This window comes from Prionailurus viverrinus, chromosome A1 (genome assembly GCF_022837055.1).
Source record: "Prionailurus viverrinus isolate Anna chromosome A1, UM_Priviv_1.0, whole genome shotgun sequence".
In the NCBI taxonomy this organism is placed as follows: Eukaryota; Metazoa; Chordata; class Mammalia; order Carnivora; family Felidae; genus Prionailurus; species Prionailurus viverrinus.
In genome coordinates this window covers 112,820,699-112,830,752 of record NC_062561.1, presented here as the reverse complement: position 1 = coordinate 112,830,752, position 10,054 = coordinate 112,820,699, and the positions used below count along the sequence as shown (strand labels likewise).

General features: G+C 55.0%; 1 protein-coding gene across 1 annotated transcript; it reads left to right on the top strand.

Annotated features, from left to right (window-relative positions):
* Positions 1-384: 384 nt before the first annotated feature.
* Positions 385-8,563, top strand: CXCL14 (C-X-C motif chemokine ligand 14). Its single transcript, XM_047857734.1, has 4 exons — positions 385-654; positions 832-937; positions 4,696-4,809; positions 7,369-8,563. Exons 1-4 carry the CDS (start codon positions 591-593, stop codon positions 7,382-7,384), a joined length of 300 nt encoding a protein of 99 aa, XP_047713690.1. The 5' UTR covers positions 385-590; the 3' UTR covers positions 7,385-8,563.
* Positions 8,564-10,054: the final 1,491 nt, after the last annotated feature.

Genomic DNA, 10,054 nt, shown 5'->3' with positions numbered 1-10,054 from the left:
AAAACCCTTTCAGTTCTCAGAAGATCTGGGCCGCGGGCCTGGGTCTCTCAGCAGCTCAGGACAGCATGCTTGTCTGGCCAGAGGGAACCATGCGATTCAGAAAAGCAGCGCCCTTAAGCAGCCTCTAAAGTGTCCGGAACAGCCGGTACCGCCGGGGCACTGGCGGTGTGCGCGGGCTGGAGTCTGGGTGTGCAAGTGTGTATAGAAGCAAGAGGGCAGCGGGTATGAATGGGTGTGTGCGCGCGTGGCTCCCAGTGTGCGCCGCGGAGATCGCGGTCCCGGGGCGGGGAAGGTCTCCTCCCCCCACCTCGTTGAGAAATCTCAGTGAGTCACCGAGTGGTTCTGCATATTAATGAGCTCGCTGCCGCGAGGGCAGGAGCGGATTTAAAAGAGGCCTGGGCGGGCGGAGGGAGGCTGCTGAGACAGCGCGGAGCCGAGAGCGGAACGCAGCCGGCACCAGGCACCCACCGACGGGCGCAGCGGGAGCGAGCGGAGCAGAGCCGGAGGCGCGCTCCGAGCAGAGAGAGCTGAGCCGGCCGGCCGGGCGCCCTCCCCAGTCCCTGCTCCCGCGCCGCGCCCCTCCGGCCAGCATGAGGCTCCTGTCCGCCGCGCTACTCCTGCTGCTCCTGGCGCTGTGCGCCGCACGCGTGGACGGTGAGTGCCCGGGAGGTCTCTTGTCGCCGTCCCGTCCCGTCCTGGGGCACCTGGGCGCCAACTGCTGGGCTTCCAGGGACCCCCGAGGTCCTGGGTGGGCACCTAGGGCAGTGGGGGGGGGGGGGGGGCAGGAGACCGCACACGCAGCTGAATGATACCCGTCGCTCTCTCTCCCAGGGTCCAAATGTAAATGCTCCCGAAAGGGGCCCAAGATTCGATACAGCGACGTGAAGAAGCTGGAAATGAAGCCAAAGTACCCGCACTGCGAGGAGAAGATGGTTATGTGAGTTCTGGCTCCTCACCGTGAGCGTGTGTGCGGGCTGCTCTTAACCCGGTGCTGGGGCACAGCATGGGGCTGGGTCGGTGGGGCTAACAGACATTCCTCTGTGCCTTTGGCAAGGCCTTGGAGGAGGCTTTGTAATTGCCCAGCAAGTCCCTAGGACGCTGGCGTGACAGTCTGAAAGAGTTTGGAAAGAGGGACAACTGCCCTGTTCTCTGGAAACAGCCTCTGGGTGTTCACCCTTGCTAAGATTCAAATGGGTAGCCTAGGTGCTTGCACTGCCCACCATTCTGGGGTGATCAAGGGTTAAAATGGCTCTGGTCGTGCCAACTTTAGAGCATCGGGATTGAAAGCGCTCCAAACTCACCCAGAACTATTGAACTTGCACCCAAACTGGGACGCATGTTGCCTTCCTGTTGCTGGAGAGAGAATTAAAACAAATGCTGTCTTTAAGTCCTCAGACCCAACCCTCCTTTCAGAGCCTTTTCCCTACCAGGGGACCACAGCCAGCTTTTTTGGCTGCTAGCGATTTCATGTTGAGACTGATCCTTGATCCTCCACCACCGGCTGGACTCTTGTGGGTCCCTGAGCCTGAGCAGTGCTGGGCAAAGTGATCTGCTGGGGTTAACGTGCCATGCGGCTGGAGCCCTGCTTGGTGGGGATGCAAAGAATATTTTTAAAACTGGGACAGAGTGAGAGAACACGGAGTTTCCTTGCTCCTCTGCCTTCCCAATTAACCACTTGAGTCCAGCACCACTGTTTCCCCATCAGTATGCACTTGGCCAGGAAGGAAGCCCTTGGCAAAGCAGCTACCGTGGTCTGCCACGGACCATTGGCCCCTCTTCCCCTCCCCCAGAAACAGGACACACTTTATTCTCAGTCTGGGCAAGTGCCTTCTATCCGCTGGCCCTGATGGTCCCAAGGCCTCCGCACAGTGTATGCAAAGGCAGCCCACCTCCCCCCACACACTGCCACCTGGGGGCTGCACAGTCAGGCTGAAGTTAGGGGAATTTGCAAAGCCACCAGGCTTAAGCCGAACCCCACTGCCTTTCTGCCCAGGCACATAAATCAACCCCTGTCCCTTGCCTAGTAGACGCAAATCCAGAAGAACTGCCGGAAAATCTTTTTTTGGTGGGGGCTAGTGTTCCCACAAGCTAAAGGAGGAGCTACAAGTCCTTCATGGTTTCCAGCTTGGGGGCTGAAGATGACAGGGACGTAGCAAATTAAGTTTGCACTCCTCTAAGTACTGAGAACCACCCCACACCCCATGGCCAGGTGCCAAGACCTTGCAGAGAAAGAGAAGCAGGGTATGGAGTGCAGAGACTTCTCTAAAGAACCCTCAATAAACAGGTCTACTCTTTCTCCCGACTAAATTTTTTCAGAATAGAGAGGAAACTGACAGCAGGCAGGTGCGAGAAGGCTTTACGCAACCTTGTGAAAACTGGCAGGGGCCTCGGGATGTCCAAACACAGTCACCAGTCTCCTTCCTAAACCTTCACCCACACCCAGCCCCGCCCACAGCACTGAAGGGCTGAACATCCTCTCCTGTCTCAAGCTCCTAAGAGTCTCTAGATCAGATGCAGGGCCAGCACTTTTTGCCAAAGCAGGTTTTCAGCCACAAACGCTGAACAAAAGCAAGTTTTCCAGTTCACCCTGAGTCACCCAGAAATCTCTGATGAGGCTGGGGGTGGGGTGGGGAGGCCGGTGTGCTTTGCAAGTGGGAGTAGACTCCAGATTTCATCAAGGGCCATTTGTGCCCTATGAACTCTTGCCCAAACCGTCAGCACCCCAGAACCACTGAGGAGAGGGGACACAGGACCCAGAATTTCTGAGCAACTGCTGGGAATATAAATCGTCATGTCTTCACCCCACAACCAATTTTCATAGTCCCAGTGTTGTGACAAGCATTCAAGGACTGTGGTGGGAGGGCTGAGTGTCTTCCCTGCTGCCCCAACCTTCAGAATTGGGAATCCCTAGCCTGCACAGTGACCTAACTGAGGAGGGCATTTTCATCAGGCTTCACATCCCTTCACTTCAAGTGCAAAAGCAGCACTGTAGGCAGAGAGAGCAGTGGGTTAAATTCCCGCAGAGTGACCGAGTACTATGGAGAGGAGAACAGGCAGACTGCAATGGGAAGCCTGGCCCCATGCTTGAAGACCTAGCAGGAGGGACAGGACCCGGGGAGCGACTGGTCTCAGAGGGCCAGTGAAGGCAGAGCCCAGTCCACAGCATTTAGCAGAAGAGCCACCCCTGCTCTAGGAAGCTTAGGCTGCAATGGGGGGCCTTGGAAACTCTGAGCACAGAGAAGGGAAGAGAACAAGTTGCCCAGAAATATTCTGCCCCCATTCTGGTGGCAAGATTCGTTTTTCTCTCCCTGTCAACAGGGAGACTGAGTTTGTGGTGGCCCTGCTCCCATCTAGAACTTGGCCCATGTGCCCTGACACTTTACCTTTGGGAACCTGCAGGGCCCTGACTGCCCTCTCTCCCTCCCTTCTTTCTCTTCCCAATCCAGCCTCCAACTGCCCCTCTTTGCCCCCTCAGCTCATTCCCCAGCCCACCATCATCTGTTCGTGCCATGACCACTCAGGGAGTGGCACCTCTCACCTTCCACTTTTCCACATCCCCTAGGTGGTCCTTTGTTCTGGAACACCATCCTTCCTCCCCTACCCAGAAGCTTCCTCCTAAAATCCTGCCACCCTGGCCCAGCCCTGGGTGAGAGGGGCATGGCAGTCCTGGGCAGCAGTCCTGCTTTCCCCGTCCAGGCTGGAGCTCACACACTAAGGCTTCTCTTTCTCCTTGGCCATCTCATCTTCCAAGACAATTACTAATGACAGGAATTCTCCACGTTGCGTCTACCAGGTGCTAGGCACTCTGCATACATTATACCCTTTCATTACCTGATAACCCTAAGAGGTAGGTCCTATTATTAAACCCATTTTATAGATGGGCAAACTGGTTAAGAGAAATTACCCAAGGTCCTACAGAAAGAGCTGGGATTCACACCCAGGCCCTACACTCTGTACAGTGCCACCTGCTTTTCTGCCGCACGGCTAGGGCCTCCACTTGGTTTGGCACATGGGCTGACAGAGGCCTGAGGGGAGGAGGTCTTATTTTCTTGCTGGGGGCTGAGACAAGTGGGACTTCAGGCTCAGGAATCAAAATGGGCTGCAAGGCCAGCAAGACTTAACTTCAGGATCCGTCATTTCCCAGCCCCGGGACAGACTTCAGAGGATCAAGGGGCGCTGGGGTTTGAAGGGTCAGACAGAGACCACCCACGTGCAGGGCATGTCTGAGCCCTGCCGCGAGCAAGTTCCTTGTACCCAGGGAAAGGGGTCTCGGCGTGTGCACCTTGCTGATATTAGCTCTCTCCACCTCTCCAATCCTAGGTTTAGAGGAGCTGGAAGAGTCCCCAGAGCTTTGTTCTCCAAGGGAGGCATGAGCCCTGTAGGCAACAGCCTTGTGGGGGAGGGGATAGGGGGAGGGGGACTATCCCAGACCCTAAGAACTCCAGGGGAGAAGTGAGAGCCAATCACTCCATACAGGGTTAAACTGTATGTGAAATCGGAGATTAAGGGGACACCCAGAACCTTCCAAAGAGGCAGCCAGGCAGTGAGCACCAGGGCGCGTTCCCCTGACAGGAGGGAGGCGGCCACATTTTCAGGGCCCTCCCTGACTGGGACAGACCAGGGCGGCCCACAGGCCACACTGAGGGGCTGCCATTCAGGCTCCTCAATCCTGCACCCCACGCTGCTCCGTTTCAGCATCACCACCAAGAGCGTGTCCAGGTACCGGGGTCAGGAGCACTGCCTGCACCCCAAGCTGCAGAGCACCAAGCGGTTCATCAAGTGGTACAACGCCTGGAATGAGAAACGCAGGTATGCATGCCCCCACCTCCTCACACCTACCTTCCCACCAGCCCCAGGTCTCAGACCCCGGCTAGCTCCTCTAGCGTCGTCGAAGGGGTGAACACCCACCACAGTAGCCACGGCGAGCAGAGAGCCAAGCCTGTTCACATAACCCCATGGGGTAAGGAACTCGCCGCTTCACAAAGCAGGCCCTTGCTCCCTTGGACAACTGTAAGCATCGAAAAGTTATCCTTTCGTGAACTAAAGTTTGCACCATGCTAACGTGTTAAGCTGTAGTCTCAATTCCTCTTCTTTTTAAAGCAACCTAAGTTCTCTGACCCTCAGTTTCCCTCTGTCAAGTGAACGGGCAAGAGGCTGGCATGGCTCTCTGGGACTCTTGTGTGGTGAAACATGACCACTTAAGTAACTGTGTTTATTAACTGTAACACGGGGTACCCCCCACCACACAATGAGGACAATACCTTACCAACAAACACTTCCTTCCCTCAAGGGGCCTCCGTGTCCCCTACTGCCCAGAAAGCTGACAGACTCCCTCCCAAGCAGGTGCAGGGAGGGACCTTGGACTTGACCCTTTAAAATCAGAGCCACTGTTAATCTCAGGGGGCAGCAGTGACCAGATGACTAGAGCTGTGAACCAGACCCCTGTCCTCTCTGGGTTCTGTTTCCACAATCAGAAGGCCACTCTCCATCTCTGATCTCCTGTGGTCCCATGTCTGGCAAGTTCCCCGTTTCCCCATACCACATAAAAGTGAGCGTGTCCCAGGGCACACCTACTCCTCCCACACTCAGAGCCTGTCTACACCTGTACCTATATAGCGTGCGTATATATGTGCACACACACACAGAGGGGACTTCCTCGGGAGCTGGGCCCAGCACCCCATTCTGCAGAGAGGGAAACCAGGGCGAAGTGGAAATGGGGAGTGACTTCCCTGGGAGCACATGGCAGAAAGCCAGGCCTCCCAAGGTCACCTTCTCCCTGCCTGGAGCGGCTGCCCGAGCCACCCCTCCCATTGCTCCCCCCTCCCCAGCCCTTCCACTCGAGGTTCAGCCCATGACCGGCTCCCCCACAGCCCACACTCAGGCCCAACCCCACTATCTGAGCCCTTTGCACTGCCTCCGAAACCGCCTCGTCTGCAACTGCTTGAAATAGAAACTGATGAGAGCAAGAGGTTATTTTCTGTGGATCTGATGGGAAAGAAACCCTCTTTCCGGTCAGGGCAGGCAGCTCACGTGGCCAAAGCAGGACCCGTCCTGTCCACTGCCACTCTCCAGGCCCTGCGTCATCCAAGTGGAATGGGGCTAAATGCAGGGCCAGTCTGTGAAGGGGGCTGAGACCGTCTGCACAGGACTGAGGGCAGACACTCGGGCGATGCACACACTTTGTCCCTCAGCCCTCCACCTGGGCCATGGCTCTGACGACGGGGAGGCAGGCATGGGACAACGCGGCCCTGCTCTTTTTAGATCTGCAAATTCCAGTGAGGAGAGCCACTCGGTGACCAAGCCTCCCGTGGCTTCATTACAAAATGAATTCATCCTCTTTCTAGGGAGGCGGAGGCATCCTGGGAGACGACGGGGACGATCACTTGCCCTCCCCACCTCCCCTCCCCCTGTAAAAGGCTGGAAATGTCTCCACGAATGTAGAATGGAGAGAAAGAAACTACCGTGAAGTCCCCTTTGCAGAGACAGCAAGAGAATGCTAAATGTAGGGTGCAGGAAGAAGCCAGCAGGCCGGCCCAGGCTAGTTGTGGGGACTGCTGGCAGGCCCAGGAGCTGCTGGTCTGTGGAGCCAGCCTAGCAGCTCCGCATCTGAGAGCCCAGAGCTCACGGCTGCCACTGCCACGGGAAGCAGCAGCATCGGGCGGAGTACAGTCAGGTGGTCTTACTCCGAAACAAGGAATGAGGCAGAGGAAGGGGTGGGCTGTCTGAGTACGAAGCATGGCCCTGAAACAGCCATGGGGCAGAACAGAAGGGATTTAAGATCTGAAATAGAGACAGTCTGGGGGGGGGGGGGGGGGGGGAAGGTCGTGCAGGTCCTACAACCACTAAAAGGAAGTGACCTGGAGCCACAGGCCTCTGGGACAGGCCCCAGCCCCACTAACCACCCTTCAGTCTTTAGGCAGCAGCTTCTAGAACTAGCATTTTTCCAGAAGACATGCATTCTCTGGGCAAAACACAAGGGAAGATACAAGCCTGAGTTGAAGGACGGGATGCCCTGTCCTCCCCTGCCCCATCCCTGCTCATGCTGGACACAGACCTCATTCCCACTGTGGACATTCAGTGTTCGTTGGGCAAATCTTAAGTCCCTTGTGCCTCAGTTTCCTCATATATAGAGAGGGCTTGCTCCATAGGGCTTTGAGGATCGCAGAGGTTGAGAATGCACAAAGCCAGATTCGGGTAAGATTTTGAGGTCCATGCGATGACCTCCTCTGAGGTGTCCCCCCCTCCTCCTACTTCTCCCAAGCTCCTGCCTTCCCGGGAGGGGCACTCCCGAAGGCAAGGATGAAGCAGCTTAGCCCCCGCCCTGTGTCATGTCCTGAGCCACTTAACATGGGTGTTTTCTCTTCCCAGGGTCTACGAAGAGTAGGGTGAAAAATCCCTCATAGGAAAACTTCACACCAGCTGGGAGACAAGCAAAGGACTCTGCAGATAAAAAACAAACCTTCTCTTTCTCACAGGCATAAGACACAAATTATATATTGTTACAAAGCACTTTTTACCAAGGGTCAGTTTTTACATTTTATAGCTGTGTGCGAAAGGCTTCCAGATGTGAGACCCTTCTCTCTTGTGCTCCAGACTTCATCACACACTGCTTTTTACTGAAAGGGGGGAAACTCATGCCTTTCCTTTGTAAAAAAAAAAAAAAAAAAAAAAAAAAAAAAAAAAAAAAAAAAAAAAATGCTTTTTTGTATTTGTCCAGACATCACTACATCTGAGCTTTATAAGCGCCTGGGAGGAACACAGAGCTTGGTTGAAACATTTCATAGCAGCGTTGCTCCGTTGCTAATGCGGGACGCTTCCGCTCAGAGGTCCTGGCGCCTCCACACAGCTGCCATGGGCTCTCCTGGGCTCACGGTTGGTCACAGCCTTGGGGGGACGCCACAGTGGACCCCGTCACCGGGCAAGCAGAAGCCAGTCTCTCTGCATCTGTTGTGTGAGGGACTCAAGTTTGTCTGCTACAGAAATGTGCTTCACCCACCCCCCACCCCCCACCCCGGCTAACTTTTATGTATTCTAGGAAACATTTCCAAGATTCTGGGATGGCAAAGCACGGGGCCCTTAAAGAAGGGGTTGGGTCTTCTCTCCTTCTTGTGAAAGGTTCACTGCTTCAGTATTTACTGCTTTGGAAGCACGCGAAGTTCCCAACACTGTTAGCGAAACCTTACAACAACACTTAAAAAGAAACCAATCCACGCACAGTACACAGCTACAGACACACTATTGATGATGGAGAACCTTCAAAGCATGTTTCTTTCCCTCCTGGTGGCAGAACACGCGGTACAGAAGCATTCTACCTGTAACGCCCCGTGTAATTCTTCAACGTTAAACAGCACAGTCCTCTCTTGAAAGCTACGGCGACCCCACGCCCTTTCCTTTGTACATAGACTCTTAAGAACGCCCCCTCCGCACACTGCCCCTTTGGTATATGCCTCGTTGTACTGCTGTGTCATATGCTATGCACGTGTCAGAAACCATTAGCATTGCATGCAGGTTTCATATTCTTTCTAAGACAAAAAGAAAAGTAATAAAATATATTTGAAACGTACCCAAATTCCAGACTACTGACTTTTTTTCTATCCAGTGAGGCCAGGATGACAACCATATGTTTACCACGTTGTGAATAAACTGGGACAAGTGCACTGAGAAGGAAGGAAAACTGGCGTTTCCCAAATACCTGTCAATATTGTCACCTTTGCGGGATGCCGTCACAGTCCTAAAACCAGAAAGCTAGGTCTTAAAGTCTCAGGATGGGTTCATCGGATTAACCAGGTCCATACATATGGAATTAAAGGGTCACAGTAGGGTCTCCATTCAGGGAAGATGGCAGATGGGGGACCAGTCAAGATCCCTGTGGTCCAGGCCCCCATGATTCCACTGGGGTGCAGGGAGAGTTGGAAAGTGCCCAGCTCGAGGCTGTGGGGCTCTGGAGCCAGGCTGTCTGGAAGGCACATCCAGAGAGATGCTGAAGCTCTCTTTCTGCTTCTGCAAGCCGGGGGTGCCAAGCGCATACCTACTCAGGATACCAGTGCCTGGTGAGTGCATGGTAAACGTCAGCACCCTTAATATTCACAAGATCTGGCCTCTCCGTACTTTGCACAAACCACCCACAACCCCACAGCCCACTGTATCCAAGGTGGTGGACAGGCCTCCCTGTGCCCACCTGTGTCCCCCACATTCCACAGGGCTACCTGAAGGGACAGCCACCCTGTCCACACTTCTTGTTCACTATGCAAGGAACCAGCAGCCAGGCACTCAGGTGCACTTCACCTCTGAGGACAGTTTCCTGACATGCACGGCTGGTTCTGCCAGCACTTAGGGGAACACACAGCAAGCACCCTGCCCTGGCGTGTCCTCAGCAGAGTGCGACTATCGACCCTTTCCAGCATGGCCTCACCTCCTGACAACGCCAAGTTAAACCAACTGTATTCCTGAGGAAACTGAGGACCAGAGAGGTGAAGAAATTTGCCCATGGTCACTCATCACACTGCCCCAATAGCTGAGCCTGACAGAGTTTCTGCTGAGGGGAGTAGGAGAGAATGGGCGAGGGCCACTATACCAGGGCTTAGTCCTGCCTTTCCCTGTGTTACAGAGAGAGAAGGAAGACTGGACAGGGACACCAGACACCGACAGAACAGAGGAGGAGAGTCCCAGTAAGAGGGGGCATACCAGGGCCGGGGAGAGCAGAGGCCAGGCCTCTCTCCTTGGGAGCCCTGAACCCTGCTTGGCCCCAGATCAGCACGGCGTGGGCCTCATGAGGCGGGCCCAGTGTAAGAAGTCAGCTGCAAGAGCCCCTCCACCAGCCTGGCAACGCAAAGCCACAACAGCATGGGGCCACAGGGCATGGGGTTCTCTGTGATGCAACATGAGTTTCAGGCTTCACCTTCCACTCACTCTAAACACACCACACACACATCCTCCCCCTGCTCTCTCTGTCCCATCTGTGGTTCCAGGACGAGTACCTCCTCCCCAGCCCTGCTGGTCCAGGTGTCCCCTTGGTTCTCTGACCTCCCAAAGCACAGAATGGATTCCTAGGAAC